This window comes from Dryobates pubescens, chromosome 7, assembly GCF_014839835.1.
Source record: "Dryobates pubescens isolate bDryPub1 chromosome 7, bDryPub1.pri, whole genome shotgun sequence".
NCBI lineage: Eukaryota > Metazoa > Chordata > Aves > Piciformes > Picidae > Dryobates > Dryobates pubescens.
The window spans coordinates 6,676,579-6,691,128 of record NC_071618.1 but is presented as its reverse complement, the minus strand read 5'-3'; the positions used below and the strand labels follow the sequence as shown (position 1 = coordinate 6,691,128).

General features: G+C 40.4%; 1 protein-coding gene across 6 annotated transcripts in view; it reads right to left on the bottom strand.

The window, feature by feature from the left end:
* The window catches only part of RASA3 (RAS p21 protein activator 3), a 148,823-nt gene that overhangs the window by 15,573 nt on the left and 118,700 nt on the right, over positions 1 to 14,550 (bottom strand). For 4 of the 6 annotated variants that reach the window (XM_054162875.1, XM_054162877.1, XM_054162881.1 and 1 more), the window contains 9 exons: positions 13,704 to 13,783; positions 7,949 to 8,053; positions 7,300 to 7,456; positions 6,234 to 6,382; positions 4,207 to 4,339; positions 2,732 to 2,806; positions 2,117 to 2,240; positions 894 to 1,000; positions 216 to 293 (listed from right to left, as the gene is read on the bottom strand). In XM_054162875.1, the coding sequence (XP_054018850.1) occupies positions 216 to 293; positions 894 to 1,000; positions 2,117 to 2,240; positions 2,732 to 2,806; positions 4,207 to 4,339; positions 6,234 to 6,382; positions 7,300 to 7,456; positions 7,949 to 8,053; positions 13,704 to 13,783 (1,008 nt within the window). The remainder of the gene's footprint in view (positions 1 to 215; positions 294 to 893; positions 1,001 to 2,116; positions 2,241 to 2,731; positions 2,807 to 4,206; positions 4,340 to 6,233; positions 6,383 to 7,299; positions 7,457 to 7,948; positions 8,054 to 13,703; positions 13,784 to 14,550) is intronic. The other 2 variants (XM_054162876.1, XM_054162878.1) reach the window with 1 other exon arrangement.

The following is a 14,550-nucleotide window of genomic DNA, read 5'->3' as shown; positions in this document are numbered from 1 at the left end:
TTTGCTTTACTGGAACTGAGTTCAGATTAAGACAGATTTAGTTTTCCTGTGCACATGAGAGGCTTATAATCAAGGCAAACATAACCAGTTTTGTGTAAGCCTAGTGCAACTCAAGCATTTTAAAAGCTTAATTACAATGAGTGATAAAATATCATTTTAAAAAAAAGAAAATCACTTTTCTAAATTAAGCTGTTAAATGAAAGCAGCATACTTACAGATTTAGATTTTGATAGGCTGCCTAATGTTTGAATGGTTTTAGAGATAAGTGTCAAAGTTCGAGAAGTCTGAGGATCCTAAGAAAGAGAATAGTATTATATGGATTGGCTATTTAAAGTAATGGAATAGAAAGTAAACTACATTTCTTATTTCACTTTCAGAAAAGTAACATCAAATTAAAAAAGACCCCATAAAACACCACAGCAAAAAAAGTAGCCTTTTTTTTTTAAGGGTTTTGACTCTTATCATGCTTCATAGCTACCTTACTGCTCTTAGAACCAAAGGCAATCACTTGCAAAATAGAAACAGGTCCTCTCCACTCCCAGTAAGAATAGCTAAAATTCTTGGATGAACTCTTTAGCATCCAAAACACTTCTCATGTTGCTGACAATCAATCCAGTATCAATGTAATGCAACAAAAATGAAGCCAGTGATCATCTTTCCCACAGCACCTCAGACTTGTTTGTCCTTAAATTTCACTGTTCCTCCCATATCTCCCAAGTTCTCATATACATAGTCATTTAATATATGCTTCATAGCCAAGACAGGCACAGCAGATCAAACTAACAAAGGTACTTCTTCTAAAGGCTATTAAAGAACTGAAGAAATAATCTTTATAGACAGACTATAGTGACAGAACTGTATACATTGCCAGAAAAAAATAATACAGTACTTACTGGATGGTGTGGTGTAAGTTGAAAGAGGTTTGGAGAAAGAATGGCAGGAGCAAAGAATCTCAGGAAGATAAAGCTGCTGACAGCTGTATACCTCACATCTAGGTCACCTATTTAAAAAAGACCTCTACTCAGCATTTCAATAATCCTTCCTTAAAACCTTCTGAAATGATCAGAATGCCTTCAGAAAGCTCTCTCAAGCAAGTGCTGGAAATGTATGTATTTGCATGTTACAGGATTAATGGATGCTGGAGAATTTGGATCCAGAGATCAGCTAGCATAAGCCAAAGAAATGTCAATGGCAGCCCTTTAAAAGTAGTTCACAACACAGCCTACAAGAAAAACACCATTCACTTTTCTGTCACACAGGGAATTTCATTCAAACGTCTGCTATTCCCTTTATGCTACTACAGCAGGATGAATAATTTACATAGTTTATGAAATGTTCAGCACTGAGGCCAACTCTCAGTTATCTCAATATAGCCCTGAGGACAAGTGCTGCACAGACTCCTAATGTACCTATGACAGTTGGTAGTTACAGAAGATGTGGGGTTATTTATTTATTTTTATGTAAGGAGCATAGCAGCAGAGTCAGTGGCTTTCTGTTTGAGCTTCTCTACTATGAAGTGACTGTTTAAAAGCTGAACTCTTACTACTCTTTGAAACTTCCTTACTGTAATCTGATTCCCTTCATGGAAATACATAGGTTGGTTGTTTTGTTCATTTTACATTGCCAGCTCCTTCCCACAGTCAAAGCAACTATAAACGGGCTGAAAGAATTCCCTTGACAGAAAAATCTTTCTAGCACATGGGCCTTGTAGGGCAATGAGCTTGTAGTAACTCCTATAATTTATAGATTAGACTTACAGATTGGCCTAAACCCAGAAAACATTCCAGCTGCATGGAGTCTGCAGAATGAGCCATTACAAATCCTGAATATTTGAAAACTGAGCATACTTTGCAAATATTGAAACCATAAATAATGCTCTTTTAAAATGTTTTTCTTTGAATGATGTTAAAAGAAAACTTGTACAATCATTAAAATCCATGTTCTTTGTGTAAAACATAATCAGGGAGCGGGGGGAAGCACTAATACACACTCCAAATGGTATTCTGGATAAGCTATTGCTCGACCACCAAATCCATCAAGGATCATGCAGACTGCCTGCCTGTCTACACCTGGAAGCTACCAGTCATGTGAAATAGAACAGTATATAGAAACTCACCTTGAAAACGTTTGGCAGCTGATTCTCTCAATGAAAAGAAAATATCACACATGACTGTAGGACAGCTTACACCAGATTTTGTAATTACAGTAAAAATTCGATCAACATATTGCCTCAGATTTTCCTGGAAAATGCAAGAACCATGACAATAATTAGTGTAATTTTCTGCTGTGGAAAGCAGCGCTCTTCTTGGGTTTATGCATAATGGCATCATTAAAAGACTCTCAGCATTATATACTTGCAAAATAAATCTCACACTCTATGGTACTTTCTCTGGTAAATGCTCATAGTCAAGTAAGAGTAAAAATACTGTTCTCCTATCAAAACCAAACAGGAAGTGATATGGCTGTATGGCACATGGTTAATTTTCATAGCACCATATTCTATGCTACCAGCAGAGGTACCGGCTGTTACCCTTGTCCTCAAGGGCAGGAGAGCAAGTGATTAACATTCTAAAGCTATTGTATTCATGGCATAATATAAAGCCACTGTAAAATAACTGTAACAGTTGCCAGTGTTAAGTTTCCAAAATTATTTGCAATCCCAAACACCTGAGGATCTCAGTTAAACCTGATAGTGTAAACAGAGATTAGATCTTCAAAATACAATGCATACCCTGTTATTTTCCAAGTTTTCACCATCTTTCAATTTCACAGGATCAATTTCACAGGTTTTATGGACCTGGCAGATCTAGGGGGGAAATAATAAAGCGAACAGTTAACATATCAGCTCAGTTTCAAATAGAAGTTTTGTAAGAAGCATAACCTGTTAGATTTTTGAGGTACAAGACAAACAACAACTTTATAAATTGCATTTTTTTTTCTCTTTTGTTACAGCATTGAAAGCAAATTGCATGTGATTTTTTTGCCCCAAAAATGTAGCATTGATTTGTCATACCCTTTTTTCAAATGAAGAATTGTCCTATAGAATCATTCAAGCAAGGCTGTTCCAGATATGTCCTACTCTGCCTGAACAGTCAACTTTTTTTTTGTATTTATATATACATATACACACACACTTATATATTCTTCAAAAGCTTAACATTTTCTAATGAAACATAAGAGGAGAGGTTCGGAGAGGTTCGGTTTGGTTCGGAAGGTTTGGAGAGGAGAGGTTCAGAGAGGAGAGGTTCAGAGAGGAGAGGTTCAGAGAGGAGAGGTTCAGAGAGGAGAGGAGAGGAGAGGTTCAGAGAGGAGAGGAGAGGTTCAGAGAGGAGAGGAGAGGTTCAGAGAGGAGAGGAAGGTTCGGAGAGGAGAGGTTCGGAGAGGAGAGGTTCGGAGAGGAGAGGTTCGGAGAGGAGAGATGATTAACCAGGTTGGAAAAGACCTTTGAGATCATCAAGTCCAATCTATCATCCAATACCATCTAATCAACTAAACCATGGCACCAAGCACCCAATCCAGTCTCTTCCTAAACACTTCCAGTGATGGTGACTCCACCACCTCCCTGGGCAGCCCATTCCAATGGCCAATCACTCTTTCTGTGAAGAACTACTTCCTAACATCCAGCCTAAACCTCCCCTGGTGCAGCTTGAGACTGTGTCCTCTTGTTCTGTCAACAGTTGAAGAAATTGTCAAATCATCTAAAGGAAGTTTGTGGTTTGAAACTATTGCCCAATTACTGCACTAAAATACCCACATCCACCATTCTGGACTGGATAGATAAGAAACCACTGTTACAATACATGCATCACACACTGTTATCTAAGAATAATTGTATTTCTTTATACCCACTGGATTAACTCTCTTATTTACAGCTTCCCAGAAACTCCCAGCTGAAAATATTCTTTATTTGTCTAAGTTATTACTTTATTAATTTCTCAGAAACAACATAAATGTTAGATTTTATACACCAGAGTACTTCAGTTAAATAAATGGCAACTTTCTTCTTCCTTTAGAGCAATCCACCATTTTTGAATTGAGTGACTCAGCTGTGGCTAAACTAGAACACAGGATTTTAACATAGAAGCAGGCTCTTAAGCATTATTCCTACAAAGTCATCTCCACACAGGAAGGAATAAACAGTATCTGCTCTCTGAAGGCCTTTTACAAGTGACATTTTATCAAATAAACAGTCTAAACTGCTCTTACCTCATCTATAATTGGCTTCAGTGTGACTTGCAGATAATGCATCCCTGCCAGTTTCATTGTCTCATCAATGCACTTGGAAGTTAATGAGTTTCCTCTGAAAATGGTGTTTGGATCTCTGAAAGTGAACAATTTTCTGTAATTTAGTCTCTCTATAATAAATTGCTAATATGGAGAAATAACAAAAAGTGGTGAAAGGTGATGGCAGGCTAGATTTAAATGCACAAGCAAAAGCTCCCTTTGACACCAGCCTGCCATTAGACGCAGACACATAGCATTTAGTGCACTTCCAAGTAACTGAGAAACAGTAATGTGGGAAACAGTAGTTGTGGCAAGCCTGGAGGGAAGACAGATTTTTTTCTTTGCATTAGCACAGTGTGGTCAGTGCACCACTCAAACACATAGCAACAGGCAGGCCCAAATCAAAGGGGTTTACAATATAAATGGGGGGAAACATGTCTGTCTTGTGCTACTGAACAGTGTAAACCTGAGTAGTCTCCTAACAACACTGAACTTCACACATGACCTACTACTTTCTACCACAAAATAAGTACTTGTAAGATGTGAAGGAGAAGCAAACACCATTCCAGTGAGATAGCCATCTGAGTGACTTAGAGCAGAGTCCTAAGATAGCACTATTAATCACAGTGCAGAGAACTATGTGGATAGCTGGTGCCATGCAGACTCATTTTTCTGAAAATCTGCTTGCACACAATTATTCTGCTAGATGTATGACCCACTATAATTCATTAAGCCTTAGCTAGCTGCACTGCTAGGTGCACTCTTCTTGCACCTTGCATCTTGAGAATGCAAGTAATTGCACATTAATTTTGTACCTGCAATTCTTTGTGTGGTAATTTCTGTTACACAGGTACATAATCAATGCTCTCATCTACAACCCAGCAACCCATAGGATCAAAAATCTGTGCCTACTGACAACAGACTTGAATATGAAGTAATTTCCTTGTTATTGCACATACACCAATGCATTTTCTGTTTATAGATTAGCAGAGTTGCACCCATTTACAACCAGTGAATAATGGGATGAATTCCTTTGCTTGATACATTGTTTTATTTCATATAAAAGTAAGCTCACTGTCTGTTCCCAATACCAGAAAGCCCTGAGAACAAACACTGTATTTGCTGCTTTGCCACAGGAGTGTATCTGACTAGCAGCAAATTTCCTCATACTGCAGCAACTAAGCTGTTTCAGCCAACCTGCAGCACAGAATAAAACACGCCTACCTAAAGGAAGGAAAACACTCTGTCTCCCAGACACACTGAAAAAAGCCAACCCACACAAAGCCTTTATTTTGTACTGAGGAAACTGTTAGAGTCAGTATTTGTCACTTTTCTTCAAAATCCAATTGTCTCTTCTACTGTCAGTCAAGAGCACAACTACACAAGCATGAGGCTTGTGGTAACAAATGTTCTTTAGGACCTGCCTGGTGTGAATACTAGACTTTACACTACTAAATTGTCAGCTGACCAGTAAGTCTAACAAGACTTATAGGAAGTGATCAGAAAAAAAGGTTTTATTTTTGCTATCCACTGCCAGATCCAATCCTATCTTTGTTCTTCAGCCCTCTAATTGGAAAGATTAGACACACAGCTTGCCTTAAAACATTCATGCTAGGAAGAAACTTTGCTTTGAACAAATTCTACAAACAATTCTATGCAGCACTAGATGATGTATTAGCACCCTATAAAGCTGCAATGATTTCATATGAACAGCTGAAGGTAATGTAGAATTTCACAGTTATCATCAAATATAATTAAGACTGTGAGGAGTAAAAATCCCTGGTTTCAGACTTTATAATAGTCTTGCAAGTAGATTTTGCAAAACATGATGGGAATTCCTCCTAAAATCAAGATAACCAGATCTTTGGAGTAGTGAATGCATTTACAAATGCATTCTGCCACTCAGCTGGGAGGAAATTACATACACTTCTGCAGCTTCATTAGAGGATCCTAACCTTAGCCTATATGGAGTAGGTATATTTGATAGTAATTTGGGTTTTGGTACTTACTGAGTTCTCTTCACTTCAGCATTTGCAATGGCACTTATGAAAGGCACAATTCTGCCATAGTGTAAGAAAAGCCTGACAAGGGGTATGGCTGCTTCTTGTTTTTCTCTGCAAACTTCACCCAAAATGTGTGCAGCTGATGCTGAAACAGGCTGAACAGCGGAAAGAAAAAAACACACTTTCAGAGATCTGTCCAAAACAAGCATCCATTCTTTCTTTATCCCTTAGCTCCTTTAGTGGTGAACCCCACACAACATTTGCACCAGCCAGTCACCCAAACATGCCTGTACATACCATGGGTGGGCATTACATTAGTTTTTATTGGCTCTAAGCTCTGATCACAAGAGGGCAGCAATTTAAAAACCATTATAGTACAGTCTCTATTTCCTCCCCCATTTTTAATAGCTGTCTTTTCACTGAATGTCACTGTCACCTTGGAAGCAAGTGGAGAACTCTAACCCTTCTCCATTTCAAGTCAGTGTAAGTACAGAAGTCAGTTCATGTACTACTGAAAAAAGTACTGTTACAACTGCTGAAAGTATACATAATGGCACACATGGTCGAGCTTTCTGACATTTAAGGACTACTTCTTGGTTTGGGTTTGTTGGGGTTTGGTGGTTTTGTGTGGGTTTGTTGTTTTTTGGTGTGGGTTTTTTTTTTTTTGGGGGGGGGGGGGGGTGTTGCTGTTTGGTTTTTGGGGTTTGGGGGATTTTTTTGAGTGGAGGTTGTAGTTGTTTTGGGGGTTTTTGTTTGTTGACCAGACTAAAGTTTACTTTGCATTTTCACATGTGAAATTAGAAAACCACGGAGAATATGCTGCTGCTAAAACCACTGGTGTTCCTGGGTGTGCCCTCACCCACCATACTGCATGAAAATAGAGATCTTCTCTGCAAGGACTGAAAACATGCATCAGGGATATGCAGAGCTTAACAAGGCCCTCAGGTCTGAAGAGGAAGAAGCAGAAGTCTGATATTTACACAACAATGGTCCCACCAAGGGAATGACAAATAGTCAGGCACCCCTGTGAGGACCACCTGCAGGTAAACAACAAGCAGTGCAAACAAATTACCTCAACATCTGCAGATTTTAGCAGGAGATCTCTAAGTGGACTGTAATAGTCTGAGGAAAAAACATGGTCCTCAGTGTAAACCACATTTAACCTTAAGGAGCCGAGGTCATCAGGTTTCAATGATTTGTTACCATTATCTCTGGGCTGCAGGAAATACCTGTTACACAAAAAAAAGAAGACAAAAACTTTGTGTTGAAATTATCCCAGGCTACACACAAACATATATAAAGTGTACAAATCCACATAATACTTACACATGTATCAAATTCTTCAGAGATCTGAATCAGACTTCTTAATTAAGTTTGCCAGCCTATTTTGCACCAACTGCAACATGTAAAGGTCTGATCCTAAAGACTTAGGTAGATATGACTAAAACCCCCTACCCACCGAAACTACGACATTGCTGATGAACTGCAGCAAATGACATCATAAAGACTACATATTATACTCCCACATACCATACAGAGGCAGACTGAAATCTCTAAACCACATTATCAAAACCTCTTGTTGCATTTGTGTGGTGGCTTCCTCACAAAAAAAAAAAAAGATACACATTTAATCCATTTAAACTTTATCATATAACAGCAATTAAAGTCTCCATAGAAAACATATGTTCCAATTTATTCTCCAAAAGAAAAATGTCAAATACCATGCTTCATAAGAACTAGACTGCCGGAGAAATTTCAAAGGGAGTCTCAGTTCTCCCAGAAACTCGTCTCCAAACTTCAGGTTACTGGCGTTCCAAAGATCAACTCTGTAACAAAAATAAGTAATTTTTAAAAGATTCATAATACAGTAAAACAAAACCCAATTCAAAAAAAGAGAAATCCCCCTCAAGCCTATGAGGCAGAAAGTCTCAAAACTGTACAATAATCTTTTCACAGTGTCACAGTATAACCAAGGTTGGAAGAGACCCCAAGGATCATCAAGTCCAACCTGTCCCAACAGACCTCACGACTAGACCATGGCACCAAGTGCCACGTCCAATCTCCCCTTGAACACCTCCAGGGACGGTGACTCCACCACCTCCCTGGGCAGCACATTCCAATGACGAATGACTCGCTCAGTGAAGAACTTTTTCCTCACCTCGAGTCTAAACCTCCCCTGGTACAGCTTGAGACTGTGTCCCCTTGTTCTGGTGCTGGTTGCCTGGGAGAAGAGAACAACCCCTTCCTGTCTACAACCACCCTTCAGGTAGTTGTAGAGGGCAATGAGGTCACCCCTGAGCCTTCTCTTCTCCAGGCTAAACAATCCCAGCTCCCTCAGCCTCTCCTCATAGGGCTTGTGCTCAAGGCCTCTCCCCAGCCTTGTTGCCCTTCTCTGGACACGTTCAAGTGTCTCAATGTCCTTCCTAAATTGAGGGGCCCAGAACTGGACACAGTACTCAAGGTGTGGCCTAACCAATGCAGAGTACAGGGGCACAATGACCTCCCTGCTCCTGCTGGCCACACTATTCCTAATACAGGCCAGGATGCCATTGGCCCTCTTGGCCACCTGGGCACACTGCTGGCTCATGTTTAGGCGGGTGTCAATCAGCACCCCCAGGTCCCTCTCTGTTTGGCAACTCTCCAGCCACTCTGACCCCAGCCTGTAGCTCTGCATGGGGTTGCTGTGGCCAAAGTGCAGCACCTGGCACTTGGACTTGTTAAATGCCATCCCATTGGACTCTGCCCATCTGTCCAGTCGGTCGAGGTCCCTCCAAACAGTGAAGAGACGATCATGCCTTAGATTTCTGGAGTCTTGGAATTCACCTCCGTGAAACATTAATGAGAAAAAAAAATAATCCAGCCTGCCCTTTTCTCATCTGTACTGTTTCCACCATCCACATTGATCAAGACTCAGAGGGAACTGTTTGGCTGTCCCAGATAATGGAAAAATACAGGTAAAACAGACGCTAGAGGAAAAAACGTGTAGAGATATTTAAGGACTCAATTCATCACTCCTGGTCTAATTTGGGATTACTAGAGCCTAAGCAGCAGCTTTAAATAACTTGGTTGAATGTCTGCACAGTCATAGAATGGTCCGGGTTGGAAGAGACCCCTGAAGGTCACCTAGTCCAACCCCCAGTAAGCAGGGGCATCCTCAACTCAATCAGGTTGCCAGAGCCCTGTCAAGCCTCACTTTGAGTATCTCCAGGGATTGGGCCCTTTTCCACAGGGCTGCTTTCTATCACCTCATCCCCCAGTCTATACTAATAGTGAGGATTGTTCCAGCCCAGGTGCAGAACCCTGCACTTGCTCTTGCTGAACCTCATGAGGTTCACCAGGGTCCACCTCTCCAGCTTGGCCTTGTCCCTCTGGATGACATCCCGTCCCTCTGGTGTATCGACAGCACCACTCAGCTTGGTGTCATCTGCAAACTTGCTGATGGTGCACTCCATCTCACTGTCTATATCACTGATAAAAATATGAAACAGTACAGGTCCCAGTGGGACACCACTTGTCACTGCTCTCCATCTGGACTTCAAACCATTGAGCATGACCACTGGATGCTACCATCCAGCCAATTCCTTATCCACTGAACAGTCCATCAAATCCATTTCTCTCCAGCTTGGTGAGTAGGATATTGTGGGGGACCATGTCAAAGACCTTGCAGAAATCCAGATAGATCACACCCATAGATTGTCCCTTATCTATTGACATAGTCACTTTACCATAAAAAGCTGCTAGGTTAGTCAGGCAGAATTTTCCCCCAGTAAAGCCATGCTGGCTGTCTTGAATCACTTCCCTGTCCTCCATGTGCCTCAGTACGGCATCTAGGAGGATCTGTTCCATGACCTTCCCAGGCATGGAGGTAAGGCTGACAGGTCCTCCTTCCAACCCTTTTTAAAAATGGGTGTGATGTTTCCTTTCTTCCAGTCACCAGGGACCTCACCTGACTGCCAGTGCTCTAGCTTTAAGCAAGATTCACTATGTTAAGCTTAGAAATTTGTTGTACCTAAACTAGTTCTGTAGGGATGCTCAAAACCTGTTCTACCACCTCATAGAATCTGTACATTTACTGAAGGCTACACAGTGTTTGGTACTCAGTCCCTCATGTTTGGAAAGTTCTGGTATGTATTTCTAGATAGTACTACTTCCCTCTCACATGCTTTGTAACATTAGGATGTAAACCAACTGCACTAAGACTCAAAGTAAAAGTACTGGTGTCTAATTTGGCATTTGCAGATAAATGCTGCAATACCCAGCTTCAAACTCCAGGGCAGTTGTTGCTGTACCTATTGTAAAGTTTCCTTTGAGAGGCATTTTTATTTTAAAACAAGAGCAGCTGAGAATTTTGCAGCTAAGTGACAATGTGCCTTAAGCTTTGAGGGAAAAACAGATATATAGGGAAAGGCATGGGGTTCCAAATACTGTGATTTTTAGAAGAGCAACTTTAATCTGGACAAGGTGCAAAGTCATCTAGTTATGCACAACTTTCCTAGTCTTAGGCGAGTCACAGTTGGCTCGTCAAGGAATGGATAATGACAGTCCTGCTAAAGGTTTATTCTGCCTGATGGAATTGCAGAGAATGTCACTTTTAAATCCTCTGAGTTTTGTATCTCTCAACAGTGTCTCATGCATCAAGTTTCATACACCAGGCACGCCATCAGCTCACATTGCATGCCTGCTGGGTAAAGTTCTTCAAACTCTGATATTTTGACAGTATTTCTGCAAGGCAAGAATCCCCAAAAGGAAAAAAACAAAAGCACAAAAAACCACACCGCCACAATCCTCCTTTGAAAGGTCAACCTCCTCTCCCTTTTCTCCTTATCTGGCTGGTTAATACCTTGCTAACTAATTCAGAAAGCTAAAAGCTGCTTCGGAAGGAGAGGAATCTTTGGAGAAGTTTATTTACGCATTGTCCAACTTACAATTTATTGTGTATTTACAGGCTACCAGTTTCTAGTTTGTCCAAATTCTTTCACAAGGCCTACCACCAATTAGACTTTGAAACACAGGCAGCCAAAGGGTGCTCTCCCACAGCAAACTACAGAGAAAGATCCGTGCAAAGAATCTGTAGGAGAGGAACTAGTAACTCGAGGTTGATCTCATGTTGCACAATAAGCAAAGCGGGTGTGCAAATTCTGACATCATTTTGTGTGCTTGGAATACAAAGCACAAACAGCATTTTAAAAGTCATAATACACAGCTCTGAGAGCCTACAAATTACTGCTTCCTGAGCTTTGTGAAAAACAAAATTATGACAAGTATTATTCTGAAACTGGTCAGACCATAGTCACAGAAAGACAGAAACAGCAGAGAGGGGGAGGAGAAACAATGAATTCACCAGAACATCTGGTCTCAAAGTGTTTATATGCCCTGCCTGGAACTTCCTACACCCACTCAAAAAAGAGAAACTTTCATAGCTTTAGAGAGAAATCCTGAGAGACTAAGTCTCCTCTTTACCCTGTGAGATGGTATATTTTTCTCAGGAGAAAGAAAAAAAAAGAAAACAAATCCTCAAACCCATAAATTGTATGATCTTGTCCAGAGGGCATGGGGGCAATGTAACTCTGACTAAAAGACCAGAAGAATTGAGTGGGGGTGGAGGGGGAACCTGAGATGGAAACAAAAACACTCTTGTCCTGTAAGGGACAAAACCTCTGAGCAAAGAGTTTGCCCAACCGAGACTAACACTTTATCTGCTTTTGTCTATTATTTAAATGCTTAATCTTTTCCCAACTATTTTGCACGCCTCCTCACAAGATATTCATCTTTACCACACTGTAATATATTGGTTTTAAGGAATGAAATTCTTCTTCTGAAGCTCAGCTCTACACACACCATTACTGCAGTCATTTGTGCAGAAAATACACAAAGTAAAACGACTGTATAATTCCATTTAGACCAGTAGGTCAAAATAATAATCAACTCAAATACTAAGCCATGTGTAAACCAATGTCCAGGATCCCCTTCCAGTCACAAAACTATTAAGAATCTAGATTTCATTAAAAAAATCAACACATGGATGAGCACCTTGATTACAAAGACTAGACTGAGGCTCCCAAGGCACTGCTCAGTTGTCCATTTCATCATGTACATCCCATGGGATATGGGACACACTACTTTACACCTGGCTACATCACGCAAAACTTTGCGGAAATACGGTCTGGTACTAAGCTATTTGCTGCACTGCACCACTAATGCCATCAAAGCAGCATGGCACTGAACCTGGGCCTTTGCTTTCTCTCCTACCAATTGGCTGTGAGCTGTCCTTAAATCAGCTACTCTTGCACTGCCTGGTGCAAATGTTCTCTGAGAAACAGCACAGCTCTCACCTCTCTCACATATGATAGTTTTCCTTTCCTGTCTCAGAAAGCTATGGCAAATAGAAACCCATTAATGATCTTTTAGTGCTGCAATGCTACACTAAGAAGCTACATGTACCAGCAGCTGACCACTGAATTAAAACAGACCTCATCCATTCATTTGTGAATATAGATGTGACTTGCCTGCTGGGAGTAAATATTGTTCCCTACTACAGGTCTCCCTTTCTTTCCTTACAGCCAATTGTGCATCTGAAGGTACTAAGGCATGTTTGCAGAGGAAAGCAGTCAGTCTCTATCTAGTGGGAATATCTGTGGATGAAGGTGCCACCATTCTCCCTCAACCTTTCCTCCTCTGAATCCTAGCATAAAGGAGAGGGTTATTTCTTACATCCAGGTTACCAGATGGCCTAAGCCTCTAAGTTTCAATGTATATGACTTTATGATGTATGTGATACCTTTAGGTTTAGCACCTGCTATTGTTTCTTCCCCACTCTTTCTATTCACCTGTGCCACAGACAAGTTTGATGAACCTACGCAGGCTTTAAAACAGTATTAAGTCCACAGCAGCTGTTGGGGCTGTTTTGGTTTTGAAATCAGAGTTGCTTCTTTCCTGTGCAATAGATTTTACATGTATAATAGTCAGCCTTGCAAGAAAGTCTGAGAGGCAAAAGAGAAGAGAAGAGAAATTGTCTCTGCCCCAGAGAAACTCCAAGTTGTTTTCTTCTAGGGAAAAAGGGCATTCTATGAGTTGCAAAAATTAAAGTGATAAAAGAAAACACTCTTTAACAGAGAAAGTCATAGAGCTTCTGGGCTCTCTTGGGAAACTGAAAGGGGAGAAAGGGAGGGAGGAAGGAAGGGAGGGAGAACTCAGACATAAAAGGCTGTGCTTAATGACAACCATACATTAGTATACACACAGTGTATATAGGCTACCAAGGAAAATAACAAGGATCTCTCCCACAGCAGAACCATCAAACATACTCAGATAAAATCTACAGGACAACAGAGGTAAATGAACACACAAATACAGCGAGGAAGACTCACCCCAGTTTATCAGCAGTAAAACCACGTTTGTAGCTTTGAAAACTGAGTTTGCTATGATATTGCACAGCTTTGGCAGACAGCTTTATGAGTATAAAATGTCTTACATTACCTAATCTCCATTTTGTCAACTTCGTCAACATCTTCAATATCAAAATGGGATTTCTTGTTGTAGCTACTGGGTCTTGTAACCTAATGAAAAGGAGGAAGCTTTAAGAACTTGATCTGATACAAAAGCATTCTGATGTTATGTGCACAAAGCTCTGGAAAATTGCAGCCTTTAATTACCAGCAGTGACTTCAGCCCTGATTCTGAAAACATTCGTGCATATGAATAAACACGTTGACTACACAGATTCCTGACTACACAAAAGTGGTGGTTACATAATCATATCCAAGGGTAACTAGATACTTTCTTTACAGAGGCAACTTTAATGTTACTAGAGTACTCTCAGTTTACACTGACAAAAGGGAAAAAAAAAAAACAAACATGGAAAGGAGTACCACTTTTATAATTGGGTTTTGAATAAACTGTACAACAGATGTCCTGAGGCACTCGAGAGGGAAAAAAAGACCAAACCCACTTTTAAAAACATTTTACAATTAATCCAATTAAAAATCAGGAATTCTGTCTGTCCTGATATCCTGGAAGCCAGTATCATGCCTATACAAAAATTACCAAGCAGATCCATTGTCCAAGAGATGCTAGCCTGTGTTATGCATATTAGAATATAGAATCAGGTGTGCAGTTCACCAATCATATTTGCAGACTGATAAACAGCAATGCATGGGCAGAAAATAGGGGGAAGACAGCTGTAAGCATGTAGAGCATTAGAAAAGTTTTTGTACAAACATGTCTTGTTTTCTAGTGTGATTTTAAAGAGACTTTGATGGTTGTATTTTTGTAGAGTGCTTCAGAAACTTGAGAAAAAGGCTACCCCACCCAGCTGAAACCACAGC